General features: G+C 44.6%; 1 protein-coding gene across 2 annotated transcripts in view; it reads left to right on the top strand.

Moving 5' to 3' along the window:
• Window positions 1-15,496, top strand: part of erbin (erbb2 interacting protein) — a 46,361-nt gene that overhangs the window by 27,793 nt on the left and 3,072 nt on the right. Inside the window, exons 8-26 of one of the 2 annotated variants that reach the window (XM_079179008.1) lie at window positions 376-439; window positions 769-843; window positions 1,599-1,743; window positions 2,260-2,332; window positions 4,086-4,215; window positions 4,492-4,607; window positions 5,140-5,209; window positions 7,330-7,429; window positions 8,862-8,983; window positions 9,383-9,556; window positions 9,705-9,887; window positions 9,972-10,089; window positions 10,180-10,354; window positions 10,455-11,961; window positions 12,274-12,417; window positions 13,732-13,785; window positions 13,867-14,040; window positions 14,556-14,648; window positions 15,409-15,483. In XM_079179008.1, coding sequence (XP_079035134.1) covers window positions 376-439; window positions 769-843; window positions 1,599-1,743; window positions 2,260-2,332; window positions 4,086-4,215; window positions 4,492-4,607; window positions 5,140-5,209; window positions 7,330-7,429; window positions 8,862-8,983; window positions 9,383-9,556; window positions 9,705-9,887; window positions 9,972-10,089; window positions 10,180-10,354; window positions 10,455-11,961; window positions 12,274-12,417; window positions 13,732-13,785; window positions 13,867-14,040; window positions 14,556-14,648; window positions 15,409-15,483 — 3,592 coding nt within the window. The remainder of the gene's footprint in view (window positions 1-375; window positions 440-768; window positions 844-1,598; window positions 1,744-2,259; window positions 2,333-4,085; window positions 4,216-4,491; window positions 4,608-5,139; window positions 5,210-7,329; window positions 7,430-8,861; window positions 8,984-9,382; window positions 9,557-9,704; window positions 9,888-9,971; window positions 10,090-10,179; window positions 10,355-10,454; window positions 11,962-12,273; window positions 12,418-13,731; window positions 13,786-13,866; window positions 14,041-14,555; window positions 14,649-15,408; window positions 15,484-15,496) is intronic. The other variant, XM_079179009.1, reaches the window with a different exon arrangement.

The raw sequence follows: 15,496 nt of genomic DNA, 5'->3' as shown, positions 1-15,496 counted from the left end.
ATCAGCGGTAGAATAGTCCTGGTTTGTATCTGCGTGTTTACAGTGTAGCAGAGAATGTGAGACTGTGACCTGGATGTGGAGAGAGAGAGAACTCTGCAGCGAGGCTTAGGGCTAGCATACGTCACATTTTCCATTATTTAAAGCATATTTCTGTCACGCCTGAGCTGTTAAAGGTATTTATTTTCTCGTGGCATAATTCAGTGAAAAGAGCAAAGGCAGAGCATGCATTGCTATCCAAAACATAACCGGGAAATTGACAGATTTTTCTTTTGGCTTCCTTTTTTTTCTTTAAGGGTACACATTACTTATAATCCTGGCTGACTTTTCACGTTGAGTTTAAGATCTCTCTGCCCTGTCTGTCCCGTGTGTCTACAGAAGCATGCAGAAGCTCACGCAGCTGGAGAGGCTGGACCTGGGGAGTAATGAGTTCACTGAAGTGGTGAGTATCTGTCAGTCGGCCTGTCGATGCCCAGGGCTCTCTACCTTTCTGGCGGTGACCTCGCCTCCTCCTTCCTTTTTAGTCTCTTCCCTTTCCTTCCCCTTCATTTTTGAAATTGAAGCCCTGTTTTTTGTATCACTGGAAGATGGCGTTCACTAATACACAATAATCACAGCTGAATGAATAACTGTCCGTATGATTTATTTTTGAGCTTGTTTACGAGCTAAGCTCTTCATCCTGTCACACGCACACGTGCACACACTTGTCTTAAACACTCTTATACACACATCTGTAACTTTTAACCTCCTTTCTCCTCTTTGCATCTGCAGCCTGAGGTGTTGGAGCAGCTGACTGGAATCAAGGAGCTGTGGATAGACGGGAACAGACTGACGTTCTTACCTGGGGTATAATTTACAGTCAATCCTCGACACATTTTGAGAGGCTGCTGTGCCCCAGAACATCACCTCGAGATTATTCCCCTTGATTTTAAGTCTACGCGTCTGCTTAAATCTGCATCAAAATAAACTGCAGTCAGTTTGCATCAGACTTTGAGCTCTTTGAAAATACAGCGGCGAAGGAGCCGCAGTTTAGAAAAGATTCTCTTGCCTGGTGAACACCAGACAGCTCTCACAGAAAACAATGCAGACTTCTTTTGGGGTTTGCAGATGTCACAATAGTAGTTACAGAAATCTGCAGCTGTGAAGTCATTCTCTCCCATGAACACAACTCATTTATAATGATGTTTTCATAGTCAGAATGTGTTACATAAGGTTAATTTTTTTCCATCCGAATGACCAGCTTGTTTGTAACTGGGTCATAATTAAAACATTATGTCGTCTGCCAGCATTTCAACAGCATCAGCTGTAATCACAGTCTGGCCTTTTATATATGCAGTGACGTCTGTCGGGAATATAAACCACAATTTAGTACAGCAACTGTGTGTTTTTACTTTAAATGAAATGCAATGATTCAACCAACCGTGAGATGGTCTCGGGTCTGGGATTCTCCTCGCTCCTTTGCCTCACTGCTGAGGATGTTTTGTGGATTGTTTCAATCCACTGTGTCTCTGTTCCCCCAACACAACTGCCTAATCCCTGGATAATAAGATATCAGTGAAAAGTCTGTGTATTTATTGTGTGTCCCTTTTTTATTAATCCAGATGCTGGGGATGCTAAAACAGCTGGTGTACCTGGATGTGTCCAAGAACAACCTGGAGATGGTAGACGAGCAAATCTGCGGCTGCGAGAGTCTGCAGGACCTGCTGCTCTCCAACAACGCCCTCACACAGCTGCCAGGCTCCATCGGTAACGATTACAGCACACACGGATGACAAATTTGAGAAAATAAAAAGTCAATTATGCATTTCTCATTCCTGTATCCGTTCATTGACATTTGTATTATATTTATTAAATGGATACAAACTAATGAAAGCAGCATTAGTTTTCTGTCTCCATCACTAGCGGCCATAACTGTTCGTAGTTTGAGTTTCGTGTCAAATTGTGAACAATCTGACTCTCATCCAGCTTCACATGTATCTCCCATATATAGACCTTTCAGGATATGATGTAGATATGTTTAATTACTTGCTAATCAGTAATGTTCATATGTGATTACTATGCTAATTAGATCAGAGGAATCCAGATGCATAATACCGTGCAGTCTGGGTTGATTACGACTAAACTGATTATAGTATTGGTGACAGTATGAATTAATCCAATTAAGTGATGTAATGGATACTCCTCTATGTGGTGCAACAGCAAGTCATGATCAATATCTGCCCTGAGCTCTCATCCTCTGTCTGTCGTTTCCTCTTACTGTAGGCTCACTGAAGAAACTGACTGCACTGAAGGTGGATGAGAACCAGCTGATCTACTTGCCAGACTCGGTCGGAGGGTGAGTGTAACGGCCATAGCTTTAATATCGGCAGAATAAAACCCTCAGATCAGTGGATTATCGTGCTGGTTTCATCTGCCGTCCCCTGAGCGCATAAAAAAACGTCTGTCTGGATGAATCAGATATTCCCATTAAAACATAATGTGTGCTGATGCTTTATTTGTTTTGGTCTAATGCTGATGATGTCGAGTAACTCGATTACGCCCGTGATTATGAATTATGAATGATAATAATTGAATGTCATGGTTCTGAGTCTGCCGTACTGATTCATGGGTTTGAGGTTTGCTTCGCTGTGGAGCGGTCGATTGTAATCTCAGCCAGATGACCCTCCAATACACCGCTGATTGAATCAGCCGTAGCCGTACTCGGGCCGGTATTGTCTGCAGCAGACAGGTGAAGCCAGCAGTCATCAGCCGCTGAACATCCTGACGCTGAATCACAAAGATAGGGCTTCTTTAATCCGTCCACTCCTACATCCATTAGGGAGACAAATCTACATCGGCTATTGCTCCTGCAGCTGTTCAGTGCTGTTCTTCATCCGCAGCGGAGAAACGCTGTCAATGGTCCCATATGTAGAATGTTTTTTTCCTTGTGTAGTTTAACACAGATTATGTGACAAAGCCTATGGTTTATCATAATCCCATGCAAGGATTTTATTTTAAGCAAGCTGATTTGTTTTTTTCTTTTTTCCTTTAACTGATTTTATTCAGTCCAGTTGTTGTTTGAATGTTCGCAGTAGCTCTCCAGCGAGTCGTACTCGTTTTGCATTCATCTGAATCCCCGGAGTGCGTTTGCATTTTTCATTCAGCAGAAAGCTCCAGCTGCTCGGCACTTCTGTGTCAGCATGGTCGTTCAGTTTGAAACGTTGCTCCTTTAGATCATGTCCCATGAAGCCTTTAAGGTGCATCAGTGTCTAAAAGTGTCTCACTTTAACCATAACATATTGTGACAGTAGATGGTGTGAACACGAGTTGATCTTAGTTCTTGTTTAAAGACATTTGAAGGCCATTCCTTGTCTTTGTATATTTGAGGGTTTGGGGATAAATAAATAAATCAAATTGTGTTATTACAGAGCAATTAGAAAGCATTTCACAGTGTCATGCTGCCCAGTAAATATTTAGTCCTTATTTTACCGCCAAATCTTTGACGAAGTCTTCTGTAGCAGAATTAAAGAGACATTCCACCGATTTGTACTCATCACATTCAGTTTACTTGTCATAAGAAGTGCTACTTGGCGTGTGAAAAAAGGTTCCATAACGTCTTGGGTGGAGAAATCTCGTTTAACTTGGCGTGGACGTGGAGACGAGCAGAAAACCTGCGTTACAAACTGGGCATGTGGAGTTTGGAAGATGTGGGCGTTCACCAGATAGGGAAGAGTTTAATAAAAGAAGATGCTATTGAGTGGCGTTATGGATTAGTGGCACTTGACCCCATTACCTGCACGGCAGCTGGATCCAAGAGATCACATAAAAATCCATTTTCTCAGGCTTCATGTGCTGCGTTTGTGTCCAAACCATTCAGCCTCCTGCGAGGAGCAACTGGCTGCTAGAGCAGTGGTCTGTGTAACAAACCAACGGGCGCGTCAGCTATTTGACCCATACTAGGGATTAAAGGTCGGGATATCTTGGACTCAAATGCTGCGACTTTGATCTTTTTTTTTTTTTTTTTTATCCAACCATCTGGAAGTACACTACTAAAATCACTGAAGTTCCACATGATTAAAGGCCTCCTATCTTCCTCCTCTGTGCCTCAGACTGACATCTCTGGATGAGCTGGACTGCAGTTTTAATGAGATCGAAGCCTTGCCCTCCACCATCGGCCAGTGTGTCAGCATCCGCACCTTTGCTGCAGATCACAACTTCCTCACCCTGCTTCCCCCCGAGGTGAGTGTGTGTGTGTGTGTGTGTGTGTGTGTGTGTGTGTGTTTGTGTGTGTGTGTGTGTGTGTGTGTGTGTGTGTGTGTGTGTGTGTGTGTGTGTGTGTGTGTGTGTGTGTGTGTGTGTGTGTGTGTGTGTGTGTGTGTGTGTGTGTGTGTGTGTGTGTGTGTGCGTGCGTGCGTGTGGAGCTCGTGTTAAATGGTGTGGCAAGCCAGTCTGCTCATCTGTAACAGCAGCTAGCCTCGTTGGCTCATGGCTCTCATGGTTTCCGCCACTTCACAGATGGGCAGCTGGAAGAACGCAACTGTGCTGTTCCTGCATTCCAACAAGCTGGAGTCTTTGCCTGAGGAAATGGGCGACATGCAGAAGCTCAAAGTCATCAATCTCAGCAACAACAAGTGAGTCAAGACTGACCGTACTCACTCAGAAGAAGCATCAAGTTTAAGGACAACAGTCATTGTTGTTTTTACGTGTATTTTGAATTATTGCAACATAGAAAAAGCAGAAAATTCCAATCGTGCTCTGGCCCTTTTCTCTGTTATCGTTGGAAATTAAATCTGTTTTAATTGACAAATCAATTAATCATTACAAAATCAATAAAACAAATCTATCTATCTATATATAGATATCTATGTTGCATTTTGAAAGGCTGTCCTGCAGCATTGTGATTGATTTAGAGTCTTAATTCTGGTCAGAATGAAAATGGGCTGTTTTGGATGCTAAGGCCTGATTGAGGTTTTAATCAGGGGGGTTTCCACTTCTGGTGTCTGCTCTTTGCCAAATACACTGACTAACTTTGGCCACGACCCAAAAACACTTGACAGGTGGCTTGAGCAACACTTTACAGCGGAACCCTCACACATGAATGTTGAGGCACAGGTGCATCAAGCTGACTGAGTCCCTGTGCGTTTTCATTTTGTTCCTCTGCAGGTTGAGGAATCTCCCCTACAGTTTCACTAAACTGAACCAGATGACTGCAATGTGGCTGTCTGAAAACCAGGTAAGTCCACATGTGTTGTGTGTGTGTATATATATATATATATATATCACAAGTATAAGGTTTTTTACAAAAGGTGCTCCTGAGTTCCGAGCTGTCAGACGTGTGATGTGTTCTATAGATGTTGTAATGGCAGTGGGGTTGCGTGACTCGCCACAGCAGTCAGCTGTAAATGAATCCAGCAAGGTGCTGACAGGAAAACACATCCAAAATTTAGTTAACCACTTCCAAGACATTTGATCTAAACATGCCAAATGGCAGTGCAGGTCAGACAGCGACACCGTAAACCTTTAAGTGTAGAAGGATCCCAATGAATGTCAGAAAATGTTATACTTACATCAATACTTACTATATACTAACAGAACGGTAATCTAGACGAGCCAGTCAAAAACCCCCGAAGGGGTCGTATGACACAGATCTGAATGACAGACGGATAGTTTGTGCAAATAGCCTGAAGTAAAGCAGATGTGGAGAGATCAAGGTTACCGGACACGTTGTGTTGCTTGAAGTTTGGACGTCTGCCTTGGCTAAGTTGGCCCTCGACAGAACACAAAGATAAGCCTATCAGAGGTGGAAACGTTTGAGTCTGCTCGGCTCATGTGTCAGGAAGTGGCTTTGAGTCCCACTTTGTCATAGAAGTGTAGCTTTGTATGGGAAAGGAGTTCTTCAACGTCTAGTATGAAGCTTTGCAGAGGAGTCTGAATGTACGCAAAGTGATGTTGGAGATGCTGCAGGAGCATTGATCCAGTCTGTTGACTGTCACCGCATTCTAAAATCAATTGATTTTTCTCATCCTAGCTGTTAAAATGCCTTTTCCACATAAACATGTTTAAATAGTGAGTTGTGTACTTATATTATTGCAAATGTTTCAACTGGTCCGTTTTATTTGGTCGCATTTAATGTCAACGTATCTCCATGACGTGTCAGTGTTGAGGTTTTCTCCCAGAAGCTGTCATAAACTGACTCTTGATCAAGTTTTAAGCCACATTTTTACAACTTTATAGCTCGTTTTTAACTATACGTTTTAACCAGATGAAGGGATTCTATTCATCGGATGTATGGATCTAAAGTCATCAGAAGAACAAGCTGAGCAAATGTTAACGACAGCTCCGGGACGTCCTGTGTTTGCTGAACAGCATCAGAGAAACACAGCTTTTTGATGTGAAACTGCTTTATTCAGTGTTTTTACTGGTTTTGATCACCGGGTTCACTTGTTTTGGAGACGAGGAGACTTCTGTGGATATTTTCACTTCTTGTAAAAACCTCCTGAACGTCTTAAGTTCTCAGAGAAACGAGCTGAGCAAACGTAGGGGCAGGAACTGATTTTTAACGTATGAATTACCGGATACAGCCAGACAGATACAGGACGTTTAAATCGGTACCAATGTTGATATTTGAGAGTTGAAATGTACCTTTCTGGGGGACAAACTATAGAACGGTGACACTGTTCCGAAAACATTTCTATAACTCACTTTCTCCTCCGTTATACGCTGACAAATACACCAATACTACTATCACTTGGTATATCAAACCTGGCTGATATGTTGATGAGACTCTGTGGACCTAGAGCTTTACCTCCAGGCTCTCAAAACAGCCTTCCTGTAGACATGAGGTCCATCAATGTCGACCGTCTTTTAATGGAGTCTGGAGTGTTTATTGACTTGTAAAACACTTTGCGACACTATGAAGGCGCTACGTGTATAAATACGATCATAGATACGAAATGTCTTACTTATAATCAGGAGTGCAGCACCTGTTGTGTTGGCGGGACAGAAATGAAGAGAGTCAAATACTGCAGCAGTACTGAGATGCACGGTATACTGTTGGGTGATGGTGATGGGGCCAAGGGGACATTGATGAAGCTTAAACCAGCTTCCTCAAGGAGCAGTTGACAGGAAGTGTCTCAGTCAAAGTGAGGTCAGTGGGTTGTTTAGATTAGAGGAAGAAACTCAGGCGTAAAGAACTGTAGGAAATTCTTGGTGCAACTTTGGGGTTTGTCGCAAGTATGAATGTTGCAGCCCAGTTCACCTCTTGCCATGTCAAAGCGAGGCCCAGGGAACTCCAGGACGCTGTTGATTGCAGATAGCACGCTCAAACCTTCTTCTTTTTTTTGTCTCCCACAGTCAAAGCCCCTGATCCCTCTCCAGAAAGAGGAGGACCCAGAGACGCACAAGACTGTGCTGACCAACTACATGTTCCCCCAGCAAACCAGGACCGAGGACTGTGAGTACTGTGCACTCATCAAGAGTAATCATCACAGAACATAAAAGAGGCATTGAATGTGGTTCAATCTGAGAATGTTTCTTAGCAGCTGTATACCAAATATTTAAGCTCGACAATCAGGAAGTACTACCAGATCATCTTAGAATTCCTAGAACTCGTATGACTAATATGATCACACGTATTTTCATGCAAAATTCTCAGGCACCGCCTTGACTTAACATCTACTACCTTTGCCGTTGCAGTCTTACAGATGGCCTGCAAGGATTCCTATATTCATATTTTATGAGGGACCTTGTTATCGGAGACAAAAGCTGCAGAAGAAACACTAGTCCTCTTCTTCTTGGCAAGCATCTGTTCGTTTGGCTTGGTCTCCTGTTACACCAGACGGCTTGTGCTGACCCGGTTGCATCTTAGCTTTAGAGTAATTAGTGGTTCAAGATCTGCGCGTCTAAACTAAATGGTATTGAGTCAGCGGCTTGATTTCTGCGACAATGCCAGTGTTGTGGTGCGCCACCAGAAAATGTCGACATACAAAGCGACTGTATGTTCTGTCCTCTATTCGATATCTCCCAGCTATCTGCTTCATGCCATTTTCCACAGTTATCTGCTGGGAGTTTTTCCAAAAGAGCTTTATTTGTTTCCTCGTGTCTTTCCTGAGGAGCTGGAATAAGTCATGGCCTTACTGCAATAATTATGTTTTACGAAGGCCACACACACACACCAGGTGACTCATGTTATCCCCTCTGCATTGACGGACTCTGGTACGGTGTGTTGTATTGTAGACAACAGGTCTTGATATGGTCTGCTCTCAACTATTGTAGGTCACATCTATCGACTTATAATCAAAATGTAAATACAATTTAGCAAGTGTGTTGTGTACACAGAGTATCTATGTGTCGCTAAAGAGCTTTTTAACACAGGAAACCACACGGACTGATTCACACCTTTCACGCGGCAAGCTTAAATGACGGCATCAAGTTACATTGTACCAAAATAACTTCTTTAAAAATAAAAAACTGGATGGGATATATTTGCACACTGATGTTTTTGGTCAAGTTTCAGATTTGTTCCAGTTGATACTTGCAGTAAGTGTCAGATCACCAATGTAAGATGCTACTACACAGATTGATTCATGATAAAGTTAGCGGCAAATCCTGCTAGAATAGAAAATCTATCTTTTATTTTTATGTCAGTTTATTATCGTCACAATTCCAAGTAGCATGAATTCTTAATGCGTCGAATGGTTCGGTTTGAGTAAGGGGTTAACTCCTACATTTCAAGTTCCTCCACATCTCCTTCACTTTATTGGCATGCCTCATGTAGACTTTGCGCCATCTTGTGGTCAAAGTCAGACTTGTATGAGTTAAACACAATGGGGGTGACTGACTAAACTAACAAATCCTCCTTTTCCTGGTGTCTGCTTTTATTTCAGACATCCCCAACTCTGACTCTGAGAGCTTCAACCCAGCTCTCTGGGAGGAGCAGCGCAAGCAGCGAGCTCAGGTGGCCTTTGAGTGTGACGAGGACAAGGACGAGAGAGAAACACCCCCGAGGGTTAGTGTCAAAACAGTTGTTCACATAAGTGGGAAAAGAATAAGAAATGACCATGGTGACTATGTGTGCGATCACAAATATTAGTTTTGCATCAGTCTTCACCTGGATGTGGCTATTTTCATGTAAAATGTGCCTCCTGTCCCATTTTCTACGTTAATGTCAAGAAAATATTGTCTCAAACCAAAACATCATTACTAAAGATGAAGGAAGTTGCCTAACAGATGCAACATTAGTGCCATTGTGTCCATGGGAAATGTGTGTGGTTGAATGCACCTCATTCTCCATGTATTTCCCATTCAACACTGACATTTTACCCCCCCCCCCCCCCCCTAGTTCCACTTCTGAAACTGCTACTAGATGATTTTAGTGGTAAGTTTGTGGGTATTTGTCCTGTTCCAGGAGGGAAACCTGAAGCGCTATCCTACACCATACCCAGACGAGCTGAAGAACATGGTGAAGACGGCCCAGTCTGTGGCTCACAGGCTTAAGGAGGACGAGTCGAGCGACGAGTCGGGGAAGGATGCAAAACCTATTGAGAGGAACCACATCGGAGTGCAGGACGTGGGAGTTAAGGTCAGCTTCAGCCAAATGACACATCTTACATATTACTTATTTAAAATCTTGGTTCCCCTTTAGTTCCTCCTTCACAAACTGCATATTCTACAAGCAAGCGAAGGAACGCTTTTCGATGAATAAAGCATCTGTACTGTTTGTTGTGCAGGTGATAGAGGCTCCCTATCCTAATGGCACGGCGTCCGACTTGGAGTCCCAAATATCCACCCACAACACATTTTCCCACAACCCCTCCGCAACAGAATCAAAAGACACATCAGAGTCTTACAGCGCTCAGAAAGTCCCTCTGAAACCCTCGGGGGGCTCTATGATGAACCACGAGGACACACTGGTAATTATTTCAAACAGCAAGCACATTATGACGTTTTTAAACTGAAAAAGGCCACTTTAAGAATATTGTTGCTTTTGCCTTCAGGATTCTGACGAGCTGTCTGATGAAGAGGAGGAGATGAAAATTGCAGAGATGAGACCCCCTCTTATTGAGATCTCCATCAACCAGCCTAAAGTAGTGACTTTGAGTAAGGACAAAAAAGGTAAACGCTTTTATTGAGTGACTAAAATACAATATTTAAAGTGACGGTGTTTATGTGCAATACGCTGACAGTGATGTTTCTGGTTAACAGATGACGCCGACTCTTTGCTGGATGACACAGTGGCCAACAGCAACCAGAACAACAGTAACTGTTCGTCGCCGTCACGCATGTCTGACTCGGTGTCTCTGACCACAGACAGCAGTCAGGACAACTCCCTGTGCACCCCCGAGAGAGAGGCGAAGATGCCCTTCCTACCAAAAAGCCGGTTTGTATCTTTCCTGAACCTTTTTAACGTAGAGTACAAAGGAGAGTCTTCCTCGTGTTGTTGGTACAAAACCTGACGTATACCTCCTTCTTTGTTTAAGGCAAGAGGATGAGAACATGAACCAGCCTAAAGACAGCACCCCTCTCCTCCATAATGGTAACGGCTCTGAGACGTCCCTCCAGGCCCTTTTGAAAACCCAGCAGACTCCGCCAGATAAAATGGGCGACTACGAACTGTCATTGGAAGCCAGGCTGGCCTTCATCGAGAAGCGATTTAACAACGGCATGGGAGAATCCTACACCAAGTGGGACCAGATCAACATGAACGTGTCCAAGTTGCCAACGGACAACATGGTTCAGCTGGATGAGGTGGACAAAACCAAGAACGGTTCGGTAACCCAGGACTTGGACGGCAAGCAGGGTTTTGGCAACGACAACATGGAGGAGCATTTTCTGAATGGAAACCAGCAGGCCGGCGACTGCATCAATAGTCTGGGGAACAAAAGCCAAGCGATGAGAGTGGAGGCCGCACATGTGGCCTCGACAGGCGTGACAGCCTGCAGTGACATGTCTCTGTCTCGCAGCACAGAGGAACTGTCTCCGGATAAAAGGTGCCATCCCCCGCAGGTGTCGAAGTCTCACAGCGTCAGCAACATAGAAGCGGGAGGCCTGAAGCTGTACTCTTTCGACGGGGATGATGACTCCTATGACGCGGCGGGAATGACCAGGATGGCCGGGGCCGGCCCGGGGGCTCAGGGCCAGAGCATCGTCCGGAGCAAGTCCGCCAGTCAGTTACTCAGCGACCAGAGTCTCCAGATCTACCCCGGCTCCTCTGCGTCTTCCTCAGACCTGCTCTCCTCCTCTCAGCCCCCTGCCAGCACCAGCAGATATCCGGTCTCCTCCAGCATGGCCATGGGCATCCCTCCCCCTCAGTACAATATACAGTATGCAAGCAGTGGCATGCCTAAAGAGGGCCTCTGGTCCCAGAGGACACCCATGCCCCCAGAGCACCAAGGTTACCTCCCTCCTCCTCCTCCTCCACACTCACTAGCCAACACCAACTACTCCAACCGTAATCAAGCACCTCCGTACCCTCTACTGCCCCAGCAAAGGGGGCCTCCCATGGCTCCCAAACCCTCTGGGGACATGTGGACTAAGGATAGACTTCATTCTACTGGAGGCCAGGGCAGAAGCAGCACTCTGCAGAGGCAAAGCAGCTCGGCCTCCACAGCCTCCATAACCTCCATGGGCGACCCGAGGCGCATACAGGTGCCTGAAGGGGACTACATGACGTACAGGGACATCCACACCCTCGCGAGGGGGCCGCTGGCAATGAGCCACGCCATGCAGAGGCCCCTGTCGGCCCGCACCTACAGCATCGACGTCCCCGGAGCTTCCCGGCCCGTCAGCTCCAGGCCGCTGCCCCACGAGCTCTCGGAGAGGACCATGTCCGTCAGCGATTTCAACTACCAGCAAGGCAGCCCGAGCAAGAGGCCCAACGCCAGGTCCGAGCACTCGCTGCTGGAAGGAGGAGTCGGGGCAGGAAGGGTGCCGGCTGACTGGAGGGACCAGGTGATGCGGCACATCGAGGCCAAGAAGATGGAAAAGGTAAAAAAGTAGAAAATAATAATAAAGGTTAACCTATGACGCGTAGATCACACTTAAAAGACCAACCGTATGAATACCATCATCCTTTCAAGGCAGCACAACAAGGATACACTTTCATATTTAGGTGCATTGACCCTTTAATCTGGAGTTTATCAAAGCCTACTAACCCAGCAGTATGCACTATGTTTCTGATTCACTGCATGCTTGTCTGTATATGCCGTAAACCTTTTTGTTGTGTCTTTTTATGTCATCACTCATTTGGTGGATTGCATGGCCACGGCTCTGGTTGTTCCGTGTCGTCCCTCCGTTCAGAATGCGCTGTCTCGCTCCTATAATTCCAATAACGCTCCGCTGAGCTGGTCTCACTACGGCAGCTGTAGGGATATGCATGCCAGCCAAGGGTCTCTGGTCTTTAGTGCCAGGGACGGACAGCCCTACGGAGCTCTGGGCTTCTGTGTGAGTACTGTGTGAACCCCGAAGTTGGCTGCTGCAGCTCATACCGAGCCAGGGCTTCCACTTCCTGCTAGTTTCACATCCTTTAGAAGATAAGAACTGTCTGTTTCCTTCTCTTCTCGAAGTTGAGAAGTGATCACCGACCCTCAGAACCTTTCACTTGTCTTTTTTTTTATCGGCAAGTGAAAGTATAATGTCTCTCCTTATGTCTGATTTCTCACGACCACAGACCCTTTCTAGTACGTGTGACTACTCATGTCTTCTCTGAGTGAACAAATTGATGGATTCTAATTTGTTCTGTAGCTCTTAGTGCTAATGCAGTTTGACTTGTTTAAAAGGGGGACTACCTTTTTGTACCATCATCCACTTTGTGTTAACGGCTTTTAGCATATTTATAAATAATTTAAAATCGACTTCATTACTGAACTTATGCGTATATCTCCCACATCTCATTCACGATGTAATGAAGATGTTTCTCTTGTTATTCTGCAAAGGGAGGCTTGTAATGTATGTCTCGTGACTTTCAGATTTTCTCTGAATCCAACTGACGACGAAGAGTCACCCTGCTTTTATTATTTTAGTGAGGCCAATCTCGTCATGAAGAAAACCGACCTTAATTTGAGTCCAAGTTAAAAATCAGATAATATCATGTATGGTACAAATCACCCCCTTTTTAAACCTGCCAGGTGCTTTAACATCATAATCATCGTCCCTCCCAGTGTGTGTGTTACCTCTCAACACTCGCATCCTGTGATTTTAATGCATCTCAGCAACCGTGATTTCTTTCCTCCTTTTTTAACTGCACTTTAAATCTTTTTATTTTGCTCATTCATCATCTTCACTTTCAACTTTCGGTCACTTCAGAATCACTTCATATCCTCTCACTTTGTGTCTGTGGGCATGAAAACTGTGTTTGCAAAAAGGTAAGTGGTCGGAGGTGTTTGTCTAGTGATTAGAAAGTAGATATTAGAATCTGTTGAGGAGGAAAAGAAATGGCTTGTTCCCCTAGAGATGTCTCAGAGTGTTGCGTAACCACTTCCCTACTTGTTATCATTTAAGATTCACTTCATCTCCAGCAAGCTAATATTCAGAATGACATGCTGTCAAATAGAAGCACAGTTCGTCATCATTTTAATCAGATGTGTCCCTTTCACCTCCTCCTAAAGCAACACATCACTGCCTAATACCATTACCAGACATGAAGAATGTTCCCGTCAGCATCTCATTGGCTGTTTAGTCTATGATCCTTTGTTAATGAGGTTCAGTGGAGTGAGGTTTTGGCGCAATGTTAATGATCATCACTTTCTCCCCTTTCAGGATGATGTGTTTCCCCAAGGGCAGCAGAGCTACACCATGGATCACCACAGAAAAGTAGGTTTGATACATACAGACTGTTTGCTGCAGAGCATTGGTGACGTTTGTTGTGCTCATCGCTGTGTTTTTGTTTCCCAGGTGCCTTTGATGAACGGTCAGATGGGCCCCTCTGTTCGTCCTCAGGTGAGCCAGGCGCCCATGGCCCGCCACCCTTCCAGAGAGCAGCTCATTGATTACCTGATGCTCAAAGTCTCCCATCAGCCCCCGGGGCCCCCGGGGCCCCCACGCGCCCCGCAGGACACACTGCAAGAGGTGAATAATTGGACATTTTTGGGGAAAGCGTTTATTTCCTCTCTTGCCGACGTTTGACGAGAAGATCAGTAATCTCCCGTATCTGTCCGTTAAATGTGAAGCTACAGCCAGGCGCTGGTTAGCTTAGCATATAGATTGGAAACAAGGGGAACCAACAACCACATCAGTTAAAGTGAATTAGTGAACTTTAGAGATGCTAGTAGGGGGATTTTGTTAACTTTGTACAGAGCCAGGCTAACTATTTCCCCTTGTTTCCAGTATTTATGCTAAGCTAAGCTAACCACCTGCTGGCTGTAGCTTCATATTTAACAGACAAATATGACACATAATTTACTTTCTTGCCAAAAGTTGAACTATGCCTTTTAAGGGACATTTATGTCTTTGAATCTTAGGTCGTAACGATCTGATCCCTAACCTCCTGCTGGGGATTTTCAAGACTAATGTTGTAAAATGGTGTAATTAACAGCAAACGACTGTGAATTAATGGCTAATGAAAGTCTGTGGGTGTGTTTCAGATCCGTGTGAAAGTGGAGAAGAATCCAGAGCTGGGTTTCAGTATATCAGGAGGAGTGGGCGGCCGGGGAAATCCCTTTCGACCAGATGACAATGTAAGTTTATATTTGTCATGGTACCGTACTTAAAGGGATAGTTCGGAGAGGAGTACCGGCACAGAAGCAAAGCAATGTACCGCTGTGAACGGAGGCAGCAGCAAACCGTATTTTAGCCCCCTAGAAGAAAGGCCCGCTTAAAATAATCCATACAATATATAATAAAGGCATGTACTGTGTTTTAAAGGATTAGTTAACTAAAATTGCACAATAACATAAACAAACTAACCGATCGAGGCGGCAGTAGACCAGCAATAGTCTACTAGCAGGAGTCTGGTCACTTTGACGAAAGCATAGCTGGATAAAATGTATTTTTATGTGTCTAAGATACGTTTTTCTGCTGTCTTTGGGCAAGACACTTAATCCCAACTTGCTCCTGAAGGCTGTGCCATCGGTGTGTGAATGGTTAACTAGCCCTGACGGATGGTGGCCCCTGCCATCCATGTATGAATGGGTGTGAATGGGTGAGTGACATGTTGTGTAAAAGCGCTTTGACTGGTCAGAAGACAAGTCCATTTACCATTCCGTGCAGTAACTCCAACTGTCTTATTTCTCCAAACTGGGGAAGTGCCAACCAGCCATCTAATGTACACTGATTATGGATAAGTAGCTCATACAACCCCCATTTAAATAATCTGAACAATCCCTTTAAAGGACACCTTATAAGTAGGTATTGTACACCCACTTTAGGAAAATAATCCGTACAATTTAGCGAATCTTAATATGTGTAATAATATATTTCAATCGTATATGATTTCAGGGTATATTTGTGACAAGGGTTCAACCTGAAGGACCGGCATCCATGATTCTTCAGCCTGGAGATAAAATCCTACAGGTACTCTGCTGTC

The sequence above is a fragment of the Pholis gunnellus genome, assembly GCF_910591455.1.
Source record: "Pholis gunnellus genome assembly, chromosome: 18".
NCBI classification, from domain to species: Eukaryota; Metazoa; Chordata; class Actinopteri; order Perciformes; family Pholidae; genus Pholis; species Pholis gunnellus.
Note: the sequence above shows the minus strand (reverse complement) of the source record. Positions and strands in the feature narration are given on the sequence as shown.